At 38.9% G+C, this 19,702-nt stretch overlaps 2 protein-coding genes and 1 long non-coding RNA gene across 4 annotated transcripts in view; 2 read left to right on the top strand and 1 right to left on the bottom strand.

The window, feature by feature from the left end:
* The window catches only part of LOC144642710 (uncharacterized), a 126,845-nt gene extending 117,115 nt beyond the window's left edge, over window positions 1-9,730 (bottom strand). The window contains exon 1 of the mRNA XM_078501752.1: window positions 9,727-9,730. The gene's annotated coding sequence lies outside the window, so the exon portion shown is untranslated. The remainder of the gene's footprint in view (window positions 1-9,726) is intronic.
* LOC144642682 (uncharacterized) lies at window positions 966-18,023 on the top strand. 2 transcript variants are annotated; one of them, XM_078501708.1, is made up of 2 exons: window positions 966-1,081; window positions 11,371-13,498. In XM_078501708.1, exon 2 carries the CDS (start codon window positions 11,386-11,388, stop codon window positions 12,748-12,750), a length of 1,365 nt encoding a protein of 454 aa, XP_078357834.1. In that variant the 5' UTR covers window positions 966-1,081; window positions 11,371-11,385; the 3' UTR covers window positions 12,751-13,498. The 2 variants fall into 2 exon arrangements, with proteins under 2 accessions (XP_078357834.1, XP_078357835.1); XM_078501709.1 differs by lacking the exon at window positions 966-1,081 and adding an exon at window positions 16,967-18,023 and having other exon boundaries at window positions 11,278-11,702.
* Window positions 4,857-7,946, top strand: LOC144641712 (uncharacterized). Its single transcript, XR_013568607.1, has 3 exons — window positions 4,857-5,103; window positions 5,368-5,413; window positions 7,854-7,946. It is a non-coding gene; the product is annotated as an uncharacterized LOC144641712 (long non-coding RNA).
* Window positions 18,024-19,702: the final 1,679 nt, after the last annotated feature.

The raw sequence follows: 19,702 nt of genomic DNA, 5'->3' as shown, positions 1-19,702 counted from the left end.
AGACCAATTTGGGCGTGGCTCAAGCTTTTTTAGACCCCTTAATGATACCAAAATTCGGAAAAAAGAACTTATATTTGTTTTCTTTCTTCGGGTGCGACCCTAAACGAGACCCTGGCGGCTAAAAATATTGCCATATTCCCCACAACACCCTAAGCGAGACCCAAAGTCCGAAATTTATACCCCTAAGCGAGACGACGAGCATCCCCGTCACTTTCATATGGGAGCCCCCCCTCCCCCCCCGGGCTTAGAAAGCCCTGTGCCTGGCCATTACCCTCCCTCTATATCTTTGGATAGTAAAAATTCAGCTCGCTGATTCAACAATACATTTTCCACTATAACGAAACTCGATGTAAGTTTTAAAAATGCGTATTCAGTAATGCTAATTACAATTCGGAGCCTGTACCTATGGCAGCTTTCTATATACTACCAGGGTCGTGGGCACCCACCACCTTACCTACGGCTTTGACAAGCCACTACATCTCTGAACATCCCCACAACGGCCAGGATTTCTTGTTCCGATCCTAGCTGATCTATAATTCTTACTCTACCTAAAAGGACCGCGACCAACGAATTTTGTCCCAAGGTGGCCTTTGTACCGAGAGCGGTTCCATCGAATGCAAATCCATTCCTGAATGGCAATAAATGTTTGCTTCAACTTATTCACGGATCACTAGACCCACTAGGTAATTATTATATTCATCTTAGGTCGCTTCGACAAGTTTCAGGACGGAAACCTGAGAAAAATACCTTGCCATTGAAGTACTGCGTGCTGCCAGTTTCCCAAACATTATCGACAATTCTCTCTACGGTCCCCACCCTAAAAAAATCACTTATTCAGATAATGTTTGTTCGTGCACGTTTAAGTTTGATAGTGGTTCACGCATCGCCTTATTTATATACAGTGTTAACGTTATTATATTGATACTCTTTAGTAGCTTACTTAATTTCATGCAAGAGTGCACGGATTGAGGTCGACGTAACAGCGATTTTACTGCAATCAATATTACGGCTGGTCGCTTGCTCCAAACCTTTTCCCTCGCTCCGCGATTTGTTCATCTATTTCTGACTGATATCGTGCCTGGTAAGTTGGTTTACGAAGTTGTTAGGATCGAAAGTGTTGTTTTACGCTGTGAACTCTAAGACGAAATCCGCCAGGGCCTCGAGTATTAATTAGACAAAATTATCTTGTTTCAAACTTCTGTGTTACTGTTTCAAAGGTGTCGTCAAGTAAATTATTTCTAACAACACCAAACATCGAAAACAAATTTCGAAGCTCCACTGAATTGCACTGAATCGCTTAAAGGACGATTTTACAAAATAGCTACACGTTGGATTTTACCTTTAGTTTACATGGTTGTTGTGAACTTTGAAATTCATTTTCACAGGCTCTGATAACAAATTGCTCTTGGTTTTATCATGGAAAATTACTTACATCTTTAGCTTTCAAAAAGCGTTGAAAATAACGCAATAGGATTTAAATTATTCTGGTTCTCGAGTTTTGTCCAACTACAATTAATGTTACTCGATTTACTAATGGATTCCGTCTTGATAATTTTGTGTTATAAAGTTTAGCCCAAATGCGTTAGTTGGTTGAGCTTTGAGCGACATTTACTGTAGTTCAGCTGTAGTTGCCCCCGCAGGGTTTTGGCCCAGAGGCCAAAACCCGAGGAGGCACCCTAGGAATCCCCGGGTATAAACATACAAGGACAAAGAATATTTGTTGAAAAAGTAAGAAATGTGTTTGTAATGGGCGAAGCGTTCTCGATTTGACAAAACTAGGCGCGCACGGTCGTCTCGGGTAATATTTTAACAAGCGCGCACGGTGGTGTCGGGTACTTGCAACCACAAGGTCGCGTTTCGTCACCTTCGAGCTTCGCCATCTTCTAGCAGCATTTCGTTTTCCGGTTTTGGTTTACGTGTGTTCACAGATTTGTTCGAGCGGTTTCTCTGCTTTAAGTGATATTTGAAGCAGTTGTTAGTAATACGTCTAAAGATTTCGAGCAATTGGTTTCGTGTTCTTGGCTACGTGTGTTCCAAGAGCTGGTTCGAGCGTCAACGTTTGCTTTCGGGGGTTTGTATCGTATACATCTTTAATACAACGAGTAATAAACAAAAATGTAATACAAGGTAATTCGTTTCGCTAACAAACTGTCAGATTATTTGATCCAAAGAGTGGGTTGAATAAGAATCAAAAATTGTTTTCTCGAATCTTTGAACTGTGCCATATTTTGTTGCTCGCGGAATTTTTAGGCTTTTTGGCCTGGAAATGATTGTTAGTATTAAAGTTAATTTTGAATGTTATAAGCCAGGAAATAAGCTTGCGTGTTTTCACCACGAATAATGTGTTATGTGTATTTCCGCTAGGTTAATATTTCCGCGCGCTAGGTAATATATTCGACTTGAACTTGTTAATTAATATTTTTAGGATGCAACGGTGTCACACAACAAGAAATTCCGCAGCAATAATGTCATGACGTACATTGCACAGCAAAAAAGAAGCCTAATTGTGCAGTCCATCGGCATCAATAATTAAAGGCGACAAAAGACTCTACTAATCCTAGATTATTGCTGTAAAACAAATTATAAAAAGGCGGGGGCAGCTTTATAGTGAGAACTATTACTAGTTTAGTTAGCCAGGTAACGTAAGCGAATTTTCGCATGGCGTTTTAAGAGTCGCGATTTTACAACAGGCGGACTCAAATCCGTCAGCATTCGAAGGAAGTAATTGTGTTTCAAGATAAAAGAAAACAGACTAACCGAAGACTCGTCATGTTATATGAGGGGTAAAGGTAGTGGAAACAAACTCCATTGCTAGCAAATATACGATTGAGCCAAAAAAAAAAAAAAAAAACAAGCTACTTTTATTCTTTTATTTTAAGTTTTTTGAAGTTACTCATATTATGTGATAACAACTCCCACACGCAATTTCTTACTTTAAAGCATAGTACTCTAGCTAGTAATTTTATGTTAACTGTCGCTTTTGCACTACGTGGTAACAACACTAGGAATACCGAGCTTGGGCTTCTTGTATTGTTATATGAATATTTCAACTATAAATTAAAGCTAAGGGATGAGCAGACAGAGTTTGTGTTTCAAGTTCGTAACAAGCTTGTCTTAAACTTCTTCTTGATGCCAGCAGTTCAGGGCCGTAACTAGCAAGAGGCAAGACGAGGCACTTGCCTCGTCTAGATTTTATCCCAAAATTTAAAACAGAATACTTTTAGTTGGGAAAATAACTTCCAGTTGAACAGGATTGATTTCTCTAAAGAAATAACTTATGAAAAATGTTGAATAATGCGTTTTCAGGGCTTCTAGACTTCTGGGGGTATGCCCCAGACCGCCCTAGTAAGATCTTGCCTCGTCTATGCTAAAAGTCCGGCTACGCACTGGAAAAACTGAACCCTTTACAGACTTGGCTAAATTTCTGTAAATTTTAATTCTACAGACTTTCTATAAAAAGAAATTTTAAGGTCTTCTTTCACCGTCATAATAGAATGTTTGGAAATTATGGTTTTACATACATTTTGCATACTTTTTGTATTTTGTAATAAGACAAAATATTTATAAAATGTCTGTGAATTCTTAGTGCTCAGAGTATGAAGCATTGACCATAATTTACAGACTTGACAAAATCCCTTTATTAAGTCTGTAAATCTACGTTTTACAGAGGATTTGAGTGTTTGCATAATAGCTTCAAATTTTATATAATGTCTGTAAAAGCGCATAAGCAGGGCTTTGTAAAATGTATGTAAAAGCGCATAAGCAGGGCTATGTAAAATGTATGTAAAAGCGCATAAGCAGGGCTATGTAAAATGTATGTAAAAGCGCATAAGCAGGGCTATGTAAAATGTATGTAAAAGCGCATAAGCAGGGCTATGTAAAATGTATGTAAAAGCGCATAAGCAGGGCTATGTAAAATGTATGTAAAAGCGCATAAGCAGGGCTCTGCAAAATGCATGTTAGGCCCGGTTCATACGTCGCATATCTGCCGTGTCGAATTCAATTAAACGAATTAGATTCGGAAGAAGTTCAACGTCTGAATCGGCTGTCGAATTTCTGCCGCACGTTCGACTAGTCTTGTCGCATTATCCGACAGAAATGCGACACCGACTCAAACGTCGAACTTGGCAAAAGTGTAGAAGACCAATGCAAGTCAACACAATTTGCGTACTTACCTTGCAAGCATAGCTTCAACAGAGCGAGAAATATAACCGGATTTTGGCTGAATTTGGTTACGGTAAATACTTATCGTACCGCTCGTTTGGTCTCGACATGGGCATTTTGGTCGACTGTGTCTCGCCAAAATACGAACCATGGCTCTGCCAAACTCGCCTGATATGCTACCGAAGATTACCAAAAAGGTACGAGTAGGTATAATAAGCAGGGCTCTGTATAATATCTGAAAAACTAGCCTGCGAACAGGACTCTGTACTCTGTGAAAGTACACAAGTCGAAATCTGTGTTATTTATTCATTTATTTATTTGTCTGCTTATTTATTTTTCAATTAATTATATGTTCGATAAGCTTTAGTGACACATCGCTTTTAGAGGTACCAATATATCGAGAGTTCGCTATATCGAAAACCTCGATGTAACGAATATCGGGGTACATTTTACGTTTGCCGATCTTCGGATTGTGTTCGTTAAAACGAGGATTTTGTAATATCGCGGATTGTTATATCGTGGTTCTGTTCCATATATTTTATTGTAACTTTGGCCGGCCAGAAGAATATCATTAAAATATATATATCATAATATCTATTTATTTATTTATTGTATGCGGAAAGAACATCGCGTCCTATTATCTTTCTGTCTGCTTCGGCCGAGAAGAACTGGTTCCGAAGACCGAACCGATCATGCGCAAGATGAATAAATCCCGGCGTCCTCTCTGGCTCTGACTTTTGGCGGTTGATTCGTAACGGGTCGAAGCGGTCGAAGCAGGGTCAAAGTGTGTGTACAAATCCATGTTTAAGAAGCTTTTTACTCGCTAGAATGATAATTTCGTTCGCCTAAAGACAGCTTATCTTCTCGTGTAGCTCCATGGAATCTTCTTTAACCGGATCTCCGATCGTTGCGCCTGTTGTGGGCAAGGGTCTTTCCAAGGTAAGGTTTTGCACAATAGTTATACGAGTTTCCATCAGAGGGTTTCCATTACCCGGTTTATTTTATTTATTTTATTGTTTGTTTCTTTCTGCTCGTACACTTGTCGTACGAATTCGACGATTCATAAACATGTCAGACATGTGTACAGTGTATGTTTGGCATTTTGTTATTATTTTTTTTGCCAATATCTGTTTATCATTTATTGTGGAAATTTAATAAAACACCGAACTCCTCAACATGTCTGTCTTATTGTATTATTTCCAGATACAGATGTTTAGGGTTGATTGCAACATATAGCATCTATGACCATGTAAGTACAAGACTTAGTTTTGTTCCTGACAATGAGTACTAATTTCAACATGTAAAGTACATTGTGAGCATTGGTACATTTAATATTTCAATCTCTCTGAAACTCTACATGTATGTAACCAGAGAGAAAAGTCATCTTATTTTCGTTCTTGACTGTTCTTTGTGATTTTGTTCCGCCCATATAGATATTCCCCTGCCCCCACTTACTGCCCCTGGGTCTCTGAGGATGGTGATCCCCAAATAAAAACCACTGTATTAATGATCAATTATAATGCCTTGAGACCTTCCTTTGAACTTTTTTCGGCCCAAATACCATGGTAGTCAATTAGCAAAAGATCCATAACTTGGAGGGGTTTTATTTAAATGAAGAAAACTTCATTGATCAAAAGGGGCCATGTTTACTTGCCTCGATGTCATCCCCACCTTTTTTCAGGGTCTGGATTATGGGGGGCCCTTTCTTATATAAACAGGGCTCAAAATAACAGCCGTTCAATGGACAATGTCCGGCAAAGATGAAAATTTGTCCGGACAAAGTTTCAGTTTGCCGGTCATTTTCACTGGTCACATACATGGCTTTGAGAATGATAACTGATGACCAGAAGGGCAATAGAAAGCGATCTATTCATAAAAGCTGCAGCTAAAACAGCGAAGAAATAGCAAACAAACTATCTAACGGACAGCAGAAATGAGTGGTATTTTAAAAAGTGCTATTTTCAATATTTTGACTGTTCAGAAATGACACATGACCGAGCTAGAATCTGTCTGGCTGGACAACATGATCGGCAACTGTCCGAAAATTATTTTGAGCCCTGTATGAAGGTCTGGGTCTGCCACTTTGTGGCAGACGAACTTATGCACTGTATTGTCTTGTATTGTCCACACTATGACTCACCATAATAGAGAAAAATATTAACAAGCCAAGTACACATCTGTAGCCCAGACATCCAGATCCTGGATGGCTACCCCCAGCATTATTCACTGGCCCTACCTAATGTACCAGTATGAGAGTGAAGCAACTTACCAAAGAACCCAACAGACTTATCCTTGTTAGTGCTGAAACAAGGACTGCATGGTACATGTGAGTGCACTAGCAGTCCAGTGCATTTACATGTACCATTAGGCCACCCCTTCTCCCAATAAATCATAATAATATCAGCATAAACATTAACACAAGAAGGAGCATGTTTTCCCCTAATTTGAGTACAGTAAAAGCCTGCGATAAAGAACCTATTATTTTTCCAATTAGCCTAAACAGGTTCTTACATAAAGGGGTATTAACACAAATTCAGGCTAATAAGGTTCTTAATAGGTTCATAATTTCCTGAAAAAAGTTTCAATATTGTTATAGAGATTTAAGTTGTTTTCTGCCTATTCCTTGTATAAAATTTGCATACCACATGCTGGTAAGTGCTTACAATGTATGCTAAAATGAAGCACTAATTATTTAGAATATGACATGATTTTATGCATAGTAATGCTTTGTCCAAACTTATTTCCCAAAAGTAAACATTTTTAAAAAATAGAACCTGGTTCCAAATTTGAGGCTTAATATGTTCTTATAAAAATGGTCAGGTAACTACAGTGTTATTTTCAAATTTTAGCCTAACTGGTTCTTAAATGTTTAAGGTTCTTACTCGCAGGTTTTTACTGTACGCTTATAAATGCTAGAATCTCGTTGATTTTGTTGTGACTTTGAATATGTGCTTCTTCTTATTTTGCTTGTGTTTATTTTTATGCTATGATTCTTCTGTCACCATTATTGACTAAGCTGCACTGTACATGTGTGCCATTACTTATTCTTATTCTTGTCACACCGTATTTGCCATTGGAAACCTGCTGTAAAGGCCAATTTACATAGTATGATTTTATTGCTTGTGACATGGTTGTGAAATGCTAATCAGTTTGGTGATGGTCCATCAAACCCTGTAACAGATTTAGATACATGTACATGTATATGACTGACTGACTGACTGACTGACTGACTCAGGGACCGCGCAGGAAGAATTTGAGTGGGGGGGGGTCCCTGTAGACTGACAATAAGAGTATATCTTTATTGTGCCTTACACTCCAAAATGAAGGTATTGGTTGAGTTACAGTAAAGGTTGTATAGCAACTACCGGTATGGTAACAAATTACTGAACTATAACATGCAATGAAATTACAATGCAAACTACAGTCGAATCCCGATAACTCGAACCTTCAAGGGAAATCGAAAAAGGTTCGAGATATCGGGAGTTCGAGTTATCGAGGGTAAAATTAGCAAGAAATTGACCCGAAGGGGAATCGAAAAAGGTTCGAGTTAGCGGGAGTTCGAGTTACTGAGGGTTCGAGTTATCGAGATTCAACCGTATGCCTGACTGATTGACTCACATTTTGTTGTTATTGTAAAATGTTTTTGCTAGTCAATTTGTAGCAAACTGCTCTCCCTTATTCAATTTCAGATCCCACATTCAATTGCTGAATTATCTTATGAACTGCAAGGGGAGTTGATGGCCTTTCAATCAATGTTAGTCTCCACCCAAGAGAAAAGAACCTTTAAAGGACATATGAGTCCTGTTCATGAAAATAAGCAGGGCTCATATGTCCTTATTAATAAAGCCTGGTTTACACTAGAAACGCAAGCGCAAGCACAAGCATGATCGCGCAAAAAGGACAAATTTTGATCCTTGTGTTTGTGCTTGCTGTCAAAATGAAATATGCTTGTGCTTTTGCTTGAGTCGAAGCCATTTTCACAGAGAAATACAGTGTAAGAGCTGTTATCCTTGCACTTGTGAAAACCAGGCTTAACAGTTGGTCATTGGACATTGGCCGATCAAAATTTGTTCATGTCTGATGAAACGCCAAGTGTGGTTGGACATGATGTCCGGACAATTCATTGCAAATCATTGTCTGACCAAGATGGTGTCTTACATGGACATATGTCCTTTCCAAATTAGAACAAATTATTTGCAGCCCTACATGAGGGAAGTTGAAAGAATTAGATTAGTTCAAGCTTAAAACAAAATGCATTGTTATGATACTGCTAAAAGTGGTTTGTATAGTGTGATCGTCCGGATGAGAGTAGTTCTGAGAAGAACTGTTGTTGGTGACTGACGTTTCGACAACCTGAATAGAAGTCATCTTCAGAGTCAAGTGAAAAGTTGTTGTCAGTCGATGATGTTATGATGTTGTTCATTTGTCGGTAGTGTTTACGTTGTGAATAAGTCGTTTGTAAGGTGCCGGTAGTTGTTGACATCTGTTAATAGGCGTCTGTTCTAAGTTTGTGTACCAGCTTTCCAGAGTCAGTCATTGAAAATAGTTAGTACTGGTGGTTAGTAAGCGACTATTCCCTACATCAAGGGCACTTCTGAAACTATTGCGCAGATCTTACAACCCTACAATATCCGTGTAGCTCACAAACCTATAACTACGCTACGACGTTTACTGACCAACATTAAAGACAGAGACCAACCCCTAACGACAGACAGGGAGCGATTTATAAGATCAAATGCTCTAACTGCCAGGCCTCCTACATCGGAGAGACCGGTAGAAACTTGACCACGAGACTGACTGAACACAAACTAGTGACGAGAAATGGTGATGTCAACAATCACATTTCTGAACACCATCGACCAACAGAACTACTTAATTTGACTAACAATAGACGGAACAGAACAACTTAGTTTGACTGACAATAGATGGATCGAAACTGTCCAATTACTGTTGACAAATTTAATACGAGTCTTACAGCCAAAACATCACGGCTAAACTGACCAATCAACATCAACGAAACTGACTTACAGTGGAACCCCGATATAACGATATGCCAAGGGGGCAGTAAAATTATATCGTTATATCGAGGAATCGTTATATCGGGGTTCCGTCCCATACATTTTACTTTTGCCGGGACATAACATATTCATCGTTATATCGGGAATATCGTTATATCGAAGATCGTTATATCGGGGTTCCACTGTATAACATCATCGACTGACAACAACTTTTCACTTGACTTTGAAGATGACTTCCGCTCAGGTTGTTGAAACAGTTCTTCTCAGAACTACTCTCACCCGGACGATCACACTTTACGAACTACTGATAGTCCTGGGTTCAAACCATTTACTGTACTGCTAAAAGTGTTTAGACTAAATCTATCAAGCAGCTTACGTTAAGGTATACATGTATATAAATACATCGATGCTCACATGGAAGTATGAATGTACCGGTACATGTAGCATCATACTCACATTCACATATTTTATCTGTTGAAGAAAGCTTATAGGTTTAAAACATGCTCCATGTAATAGATATTTCAAATTGTTATAAAAGCATGTTTGCAACAAGTGGATTTTGATGATTATGTTTATGTATTATTAAGCAGATTAAACTACATGTATTGACAGTACATCTATATTAGAATGTAGGTTGAGACTGATTTACAATTAAATAACATGATAGATTATTTAAATTGTTAATTATTAGAGGGGATATTAATTTGTGTGTTTATGTAATGTCTCTAATAAGACTATAATTAACTATGTTGGAAAACGAGAGGGGTGAAATACATGTTTTGTGAAACCATACTTTATTTTTTTAAAATAATATATTGTAATGATACATGCAGAGCAGGTTGTTTTGAAATAAAGGTTTTATGGCTTGCAGTTTTCAGACTACCTTTTTTTATCACGGTCGACTTCCGAATGAAATGCAATGCATGTTGTCATTTCATGTAAGGGTAAATCACATTTACAGTGTGCTACAGCCATTTAAATATATGTTCATTAATTTTACTAATTTGTAAAGAGATTTTATAAAACTGCAAAATCTCTTTAAAATAAGACATTTTGCAGCCCTTTGAATTGATCTATGGAGTACAGATATTTTACATAGATTTTATTGTTCTGCTTGAAATCTATGTAAAATAAGTACAGAGATTTAACAGAGATTTTATTACATTCTTCTTAAATTTGAAAATTATTTGCATAATTTACAAAGAAAACACCAACATTTTATAGACATTATATAGACATTTTACAGATATTATGCAGAGAATCCGTTAAATTCACAGAGATTTTACAGATGTTACAAAATCTCTGTAAGTGTGCACATTTACAGACTTTGGAATTTACAGTATAAATATATACATTTTATAAACATTTTACATAATTCAGAAAATCTCTGTAAAACTTTTAGAGAGATTTTACAGACATGTAATAAAATCTCTGTAAAATAGTTAACAAATTTACAAGAAAAATACCAAGTTTTTACAGATATTATGTCTACAAAATTAGACAAAATTTACATACTTTCTATGAGATTTACAAAATGTCTGTAAGTGTGCACGTTTACAGACATTGAAATTTACAAGTAAAGTACAAAGATTTTATAAAATTTACAAAGATTTTAATAACATTTTGTAAGTCTGTAAATGGTTCAGTTTTTCCAGTGACGGCCCTGCAGTTATTCGGGTTTAAACCTCATTTGGACCGATTCATCTTAATAAAATAAAACTGTTTACATATACTGAGGATAAAAACGATAAATGCAGAGTAAAATATTGCCTTTAGGATGCTGACATGATAAGGGTAATCGCGATCGGAAACAAATGTCCTGCCATTTTGATACAGATTTTTGTATTTGTTTTAACGGTATTCACTGTTTCTCATCTCAATTGCGTCTGATGTCACTAATTTAGTTTTGGGATTTGCCAGCGACCGTGCAATTTTCTCGTGACTTTTAAAAGAAGGGTCGCCACTTTCGAACATCGACACTTTACGGTTTTGCGATATTGTATCAGCCTATTATTGTACGTGCTCTGACACGCGTGCACAATGATGATTAGCCAATCCATTGCTTCTCAGAGGCGTGCCTTTGTGGACCAGTCAAAAGCCTAGCGGACTATATTAAACGAGTTAGAAAACTGTTTCACTGTTATGTCAAGCAAAGATTGGAAAAGGTTTCCTGTTCCTCTTTTTTCAGGTTTCACTGAGCGAGATGAGGATTTTAGCTTTCCTTGTATTCTTTGCATGTGTGATGCATCATGGATGGGCCTCGGAGTGTAACAAGGATTTAGGCCCTGCAGGACTTGAAAGGTGTATTCAATTAGCTAATTACAACAACGAATATCAGTGGGCCATCTGTCTCAGTAACGCATTTATCTATCAAGAAAGCGGCGATAATTGCACCGAACGCTCTGCAAGCTACTGCTGGTATCCGTGTATGGCTCAGACGCATAGCAAGCATTCCGGTTCGGTGACCGCGGATTGTTCTTGCAATTCCGGCAATCCCTCACACGCTTCTTTGCCTGCAGAGTGCTACAACTCAACTGGAGATTCATGCCAATGGTATCGCAACTGCTTAGAAAAAAAACTACCTCGGGGATATTGCAGTTTTACTAGAGACCCTTTCTATGAAGAAAAGTTTTGCAAGTTGTATGAGAACAAAAGCGCCATGTTGAGTACAAATGGGAGGAATTGGTGGGACGGTGCCCGTAGATGCCTGCACGATGGTCTTGTACCGTTCCTGCGCCCATGGACTGAGCCAAGCTGCGAAGACATTCTACAAAAAGCACAAAGCGCACACATTTTATGCTACTTGAATCCGGGCAGAGGTGATCCTTCCATTTGTTATATCGGTTGTCGGGAATATCTCAAAATATTCTGGAGCATCAAGGGGTCTTTCAGTAGGTTGGGTGACCACACATGGAAATCGCTCCAAGAAATGTGGTACATAGGAGCCAGATGCAGTTCAAACACCAAGATTCACAAGTGTTCTGAAGAACAAGGTGAAAACCTATTGAAAATCTTCCAACTAAGAGTCAAAAGAAGATGGTCTAGCCACGATACCGTTCCAACACCAGACCAGACCTTTGCCGATGAATTTGGGTCAACCACTGCAAAAGCCTTGAAATGGAACGCGGAAGTGATGGACTGGATAACCTATTTGTTAGCGCCTTCTATGAAGCATGATGCGAATACTGAACTTTCTCTAATAATGGTCTTGGCAGACAAGAAAGCCTTGGGTATCGTTAATACTTCTACCCCATCTGTTAACTTTGATCAGATCACCAATGCTTTTATCACAGCCGTAAGAAATGGACTTCACATGTATGTCTTGAGCTCTCATCAGTTTGAGGTTTGGGTGAAGTCCTTGGATTCCTGCTCTGACAGACATTGTCACAACTTCGAGAGACTTGCAGTCAACGCTGCTACTGGGATCCTTCAAGGAAATATTTTCCTATGTGGAGTCATTGCTGTGTTCATCATGTTGATGGAAAAACTGTTTTTTCTAAAATGGCGGCATTGTTGTGTTTATCACGTTTCGAAAATGTTATGTTTGAACAGTTTTCCGAGGTATTGACTTGACTTTGTAGCCAGGCAAGGATACTATTAAGCCTTGTAAGTACTTAAGAAAGGCATATACAGAATTAATATTTTATTTCGTTTTCTACGCAGATAGTCCGTGTTGCAAACAGCTACAGCTAGTGACGAGCAGCTTCCCATTTAGTAACCGAGTCTATCAGTGAACAGTACACGAGCCAGCAGTGAGCCATTCATGGGAGCCTGAAATCCTAGCTGTAGGCGAACCGGAGTGCTTTTTAGGCTAACCAATGTGTTATTTCGGCTATATTATATATAGACACATCAGCTCTCTTGCTCGCCCATTGTCAAGGCCCGAGTGTCGTAAATTGGCTGAGTTGGTTCACGGTACATAGGCTATTTTTTTAAACAACAATCACGGACATTTCTTGTACGACAGCAGTCCCCTATTTTTTCCGTGAAGTCTTTGAGATCGATCGTAGAGTTCGACGGGCCGCCATCTTGGTTCCTTATTTGGAGCGAAAACTGGGGAGAGTACAGAAAGCCCGTTGGTAGGGATGCGGGGTGTTTCGATCTATACAACTTCACGGAAAAATAGGGGGCTGTGTGAACAGTCTAGCAGAGAAGAAACATGCATGTCAGTCTAGCAACGAAATTATACTTAATTAATTTAGCTTTTAATTGTTCTCCGTATAGTTAACAATTGTAATGGAAACTTTGTAAGGAAGACTTTACCAAGTTTATGAACGATTTATCACGCTTGAGCTAGTCGTTAAAAAAGTTTAATAAAGGAAAGTCATCGTCTTTATGAAAAAACAACTGCACTGGCATTTCTCCTTGCCTCCCTCTTGTGGAAAAAAGGGGTGTGAGGAGAGGAGGGGTGCTAAAAGAGGTCCCGAATTTTTTTGTGGGGTTGGGTGGTGGCCCCAAATTCAAGAACCAAAATATGTTATTTTACGTACTTAACCTATTTCAGACCTGATCCAAAAATCGATAACCTAGTTTAGACCTTTAAAATTATTACACATCCCTAACAGGTACCCAGGAAAGGCTGTGGTTTTTTTTCTTCCAGAATCATACGCAATTCCGAACCGGGTTGAGCAAAACATCAAACATTTGCTGTTTTAGACCGATTTTGTCAAAACGTAATAGCAAATTTCAGACTAAAAAGGCCCAAAACCCATATCCATATGCATATGTGACCCTTTGAGGTCACGCATACCTACATGGCTTACACACGAAAATATCCTGGGCAAAAGAATCGTAAAGCGGAGCGGAAGAAAAATTAGGATGGCCGAATGCGTTCCTAATAACCCACTAGGGGCCCTGTTTGCAGGCTACTTGCCTACCCCTGAGTGCTGCTCCCTGTTACGTACGTGATCATATTTCACTGTCAATAGTTGTGGAGTACATTATTACCTAATCGGAGAAGCAGGTCACTGCGTTGGTCATTCTGCTAATACAACACGATATATATTGGGTAAGTCAAGGTATCCCAACTTTAATTTAAATACTCTACACATCATCTGATATTGTGATGTAATTTTTGTATGAAAGGTCTCCAAAAGCGTTTGAAGGTAAAATCTATTTACATGCTTTAACTTGTCCAGTGTGTCTTTCGAGACTCTTTTTAATACGAAACGGCAGAAAAGCCAATAATTCAGCTAAGAGTGTTCCTACAGGCTTACGGAGGCAATCGCAATTCTTACCTCCTTTCGCATGCAAGCTTCTGACAAGCACTTGTTACATATATGCATATTTTTGTAAAGATGTCTTGCCTAAACCGGTCATGCAAAACAATGGGGTCATCGCTGAAATCTGCAATCGACAGCATGCAACCTTGGGCCACAAGGTCCAAAGCGTGTGTATCCGCTTCTATGTTGCTCAGTTTGTTAAAAAAAGGGAGATAGGACGTGATACGCTTGAGGTGCGACACGAAAATTGCACTTTTTGTCCGTCCCATATTAGACTATATTTAATAGCGCTGTGGTGAAATAATAAAGGTCATGTTACACGAAACAATATTTAACATTGTTGCGTTACAAGTCATCTCGTGTGTCACGCGAGGAATAGACCCACACCTGGACCCATATCCATGATTTCTTTAAGGTCAAACAGTGAAAAGGAAAACAGTGAAAGGAGTAAATCAGCACATGAATATTTGGCCGAAAAAGAAAATTTTCTTGCATTTTAGTCGCGCGCTTGGTCGCGCAGATGAATTCGTCATTTTGAACGAGCAAACTTCCCTAGATTTTAATAGTTGTGTCATATCTAGTTTGTTTACATACTTTATCTCTTTGTAAATTTTTACGCAATTCAGTTTCAGACTGTTATGTAGAAATATCAAATAAACTATCCAACTAACAATAAGCTATCTTACTAGCGCGCGCCTCTAGTGTGGCCAATGCGTTGCGTGATGTGCAGAATATGTGCGCAATAGCAAAAGAAGGCACCGTCCTTTAGAAAAGAGCCCAGACTAAAATTACTGATTCCTGAGACTGTACAAACATGTGATGTTCAGTGCTCGAAGGTCAGGAATACTTGTACAATTAATATTTATTGATACGATCACAATACAAAGTTTCTCTTGAAAAGAACATCAGCCGTGATTAAGCAAGTAGACTAGTTGGTCGATCTATTTATGAGTATAACGGTTTTTATATCTCAAAGAAATTTTTATCCTAGCCTTCATTCCTTACTAAATATTGCTGGAAATTAACAACAACCAAAGTAAACTCCTCACAATAGAAAGCAAATTAAAGGTAAAATTGGATCTTTAACTTTGAGGAGATTCTTGTCGAGCCCTCGAGCGCAAGTTGATGTATGTCTAAGAAGTCATAAAACCTGTCCGCTTACTGGTGCGACGAATGAATTTAAGGAAACATTTTCTTTGTTAGGTTTTTTTAACTGCTACCTTATAACGACCCGTTGCTTCAACTTCAAAGTTCCGTTAAACGTAGTCCCGGGTAACATCAACTAGGGAGGGGGACATGGAGGGGGAATCTGGAAGAAAATGGGGCGGGAACTGTACAGGAGGCGGAAGAAGAGAGGGCAAAAAGCTTGATTTCCAAAGTGGTGGGAGCCGGGAGCCGGGAGAAATTAGTAAACATTCGCAAAATTGCGCAATTTTGCAATAGAAGAGGCACAAAGGGACGCCGGAAAAGGAAAGGGTGGAAACCGGGGAGTAAAAGGTACAGGAAGTGGGAAATTTAGACCACCCTCCCCCGGTCTCCACCGAATAAAAACAACCCGGAAGAATCCTTCTAATGTAACATCGACTTAACTGAACAAAATATATACTATTTTCTGTTAAAAATATTTTTCTTCCAAAACACAAACCACAAACAAATCTTTTCTTATAATGTTAGAAACGAGGTGTATCAATAACTTCTGGAAGGATCGCCTTTTTAAGGTCGCGCAGGACCCTTGCAATCATTATGAAAGTGTTTATTTAAAGAGTATGCACGAACTGCGACGACTGAAGCCGACAACAAATGCAATATTCATGAGAATTTTTTCCTAACTTTTAGTAACTACACGATTATTGTTCTCAGCTTTGTGAACCGTGCTCTGGAACATAGCGAATTATCATAATTAGATTCACAGTTTTTAATATAGCTCACGTTGTTGTAGACATTGATGAAACCTCTAAACCTGCAATTTTGTATTCAAGTTTTCGCCGCCGATAAAGAATTTCAGGAGTTGATTTGCGAGAAACATAAACTTGGTATACTCTATTGTGTTCTGACAAGAGCGAATTTTGAAACTTCTTTTTCCAAAAAAGAAGATAGCGCGTTTCAAAGTTCAGATTTAATTTTTTCACTTTCTTAGAAGCCAATAACTTCAAGCAGTTTTTGACTTCGAGAATTTCGTTCTTGTCAGAACACAAAAGAGGTTATTATTTATCACTAGGTTTTAAGGACATTTAATTCCGTACACTATTCTACCTGAAAACTTGGACACAAAATCGCATTATCTGCAGTTAAACTTTTAAGAGCTTATAACATCAAAGTTAACGGCCATCTCTCAGTAAAACGACAATCATGATCCTTGATAAGTTTTAGATAACACCCCGTCAAAAAATTTGGTTGATGAATTTATTAATGAGCAAGGGTCCTGCGCGACATTAATTAATCGCCGTCACCGAGTAGCAGTTGGGTTATAGCAATTCAGAAAGACTTAAATTTTAATTTCAATGTCGTCTTTTCACAGATTAAGATGGCGTCGTTTATCGTTCTGCTGTTACTTGTTCAAAGCGTGTGTTCTGCATACAATCTATCACCTACCCCACCTTTGCCGTCAGAATGCCACAGCCCATCTGGCGATTCCTGTGAATGGTATCGTGACTGCCTGGAAAAGAAGTATCCTTGTGAAGCTACGAGCAATGCTTACGCAATAAAATACGCTCAGACGTTCTGCAAGTTGTATGGCAAACGATATTCCTCATTTAGTCCTGACGCACAGAAATGGGTTGATGGTGTTCGTAAATGCCTCCAGGTCGTACTAGTGCCATTGCTGCGTCCGGGAACCAAGCCAACATGTCAAGAGATACGAGAGAAAGCCTTTGCCTCACACACTCCATGCTACTTGCATCCGGCAAAAGACGTGCCCTCCATTTGTGACCTCAGTTGCGGGGAATACTTCAAGATCTTCTGGACCATCAAGGGCTCTTTCACTCAGTTAGACACAGCTTTGGAGTCTATCAAAGGAATGTGGAACATAGGAACCAAATGTGGTTTGCACACTCAGATTCGCAAATGCCTCTCGATAACAAATGCAAGTCAAATGAGATTTGCCAGAGTAGAGGTCCAAAAGTTCTCACAAATAAAGAAGCGTTCCACGGATTCCCTTTCAGAAGCTGATGCAAAGAATAAGTTCGCAGACGGAGTCGGTTCAGCTATCGCAAGTACCCTGAAGTGGAACAAGAATGTAATGGACTGGATTGCTCATCCTGGTAATGGCACAAACACTGATGATGCCGAAACCTTACACATTATCATGGTCCTAGCAGACAAAAAAGCCCTCGGTATAGTCAATACGTCCACCCCGTCTGTTGACTTCGACCAGACCATCCAAGAGTTTGCTTCAGCTATAGAAGAAGGGAACCTTCTCTTAAAGGTTCATGGGTCCAATGTGTGGGTCAAGTCCTTGGCATCGTGTTCTGATAAATCGTGTGACAACTACCAGACACTGGTGATCCATGTCAAGTCTCCAAACTGGAACGCTGCTGCCAGGATGTACCATAGTCAGATTGCACTATATGCAGTAATGGCTTTGCTGGTCACATTAATAGACCAGCTGGCTATTTAAATTGAGATACCGTAAAATTCCGGTTATAAGCCCCCCGCTTAAAAGCCCCCCCCCCCCCCCCCCCCCCAGTTATAGGCCCATCAACCTGGAAACAAAAAAATACATCCGGTTATAAGCTCCCCCGGATATAAGCCCCCCTCTACCAGATGACAGTACTGAACAGGGCTAAATGTTGCTTTTTTGTGCGTTTTTAACTTAAAAACGTATTTCGATCAACACTCCCGAGGCTCGTTTCGAAACGTTTTTTTCCTTCCGCTTATAAGCCCTCCCGAATATAAGCCCACCCAAAAACCCTTACGAAGTTGTATAAGCCCAGGGCTTATAACCGGAATTCTACGGTATTACCCTATTAATCCTGCTTATGAGCAAGTTGTAATGGTTTAAATCGTTGCCGCCTTGGTGTTATTGTTGGACAAACAGAACCTTTCTGGAATAGATTCAATGTTATGTTTATCAAGTTAATGAACAAATCGACCGTTACTTTCGGATTTGGTGACTTTGATAATTAGTACACGTGACCAGTGAGAACTCTAACAGATAATTGTAACAGATAGAATTAGCTCAAATTTTGATAACATTTTCGTGTAAAAATAATAAATATTCAAGGCTAAATAAAAGTTATAAACAAATAAAAAGAACCGAACGTTTTTGACGAGTTTGTCATCTTCAGGGTTGACAAACACGTCGAAAACGTTCGGTTCTTTTTAATTGTTTATAACTTTTTTAGCCTTGTATTTATATTATTCAACCTTTTTAGCGAATATTATGTCATTATCAGATCGTCTAAATTTGTTGCATTAAGAAACGCACGTAAGTATTGTCCGATATCCGACTTTCTAAATTATCGAATATTCTAGATTTCAGTAGAGCATTACGAATTTATCAACAATCCATGATGCAAAAGTTTAGAGAAAGTAGTCAGCCAACAACAAAAGATATGACAGTGATTAAAGGAAAAAATAAAGCTGTCAATAAAAATGGAATGTAAAATTTGTGGTTTCAATGCATGCACACAGGGTGATGAGAAGCGATGCATGTGTGGGATACTGATGAGATGATGTCCAACGTCTCTTTTTTATCTTAAACGGCAGGAGTTCCCCCATCACCACCACCACCACCACCACCAAAAAATACAATTATTCGAGAGGTCTGCCATCATACAAAGTCAGCTGCACAATCATACGAGCGTATGCGCAAGGGTTTTCTTTTCTGTTTCGTATTACAGTATTTCTTCGTTCCCGAATTAAATTAATCCTTGCTAGGAGGTGATCCGGGGCTGGAGAGAGAAAAAAATAATCAATGATTTAGCTATGAAGTCCCATCATTCTCGTCCCCAGAGCCGCCTGTCTCTCTTAGCCGGCGGAGCCTGGGGCACAAGGATAAAGTGTCTCTGGGGATACACGTTTTGTCTAGCTATGTTTTTAAAAAAGGAAAACTAAAATAACAGTCCCTTTAATTTGGGCAATCTCCGTGTCACTGTCAGATGATGAGATAGAGATAGATAGATAAACTTTATTAATGTGTCAAGGCCACATAGCCTGGAAAAAATCCCATACTAATTTGGGACACAATTAATAGGTATTAAAAAATTTGTAAAAAGAAGCGATCTAGAAGCGATCATGTTTAACAAGCGCATCTTAAATATTTTTAAAGAAATTTGCCAAACTTGCGTTATATTGTAG

Source organism: Oculina patagonica, chromosome 2 (genome assembly GCF_052425735.1).
Source record: "Oculina patagonica isolate OP01 chromosome 2, crgOcupat, whole genome shotgun sequence".
NCBI lineage: Eukaryota > Metazoa > Cnidaria > Anthozoa > Scleractinia > Oculinidae > Oculina > Oculina patagonica.
Note: the sequence above shows the minus strand (reverse complement) of the source record. Positions and strands in the feature narration are given on the sequence as shown.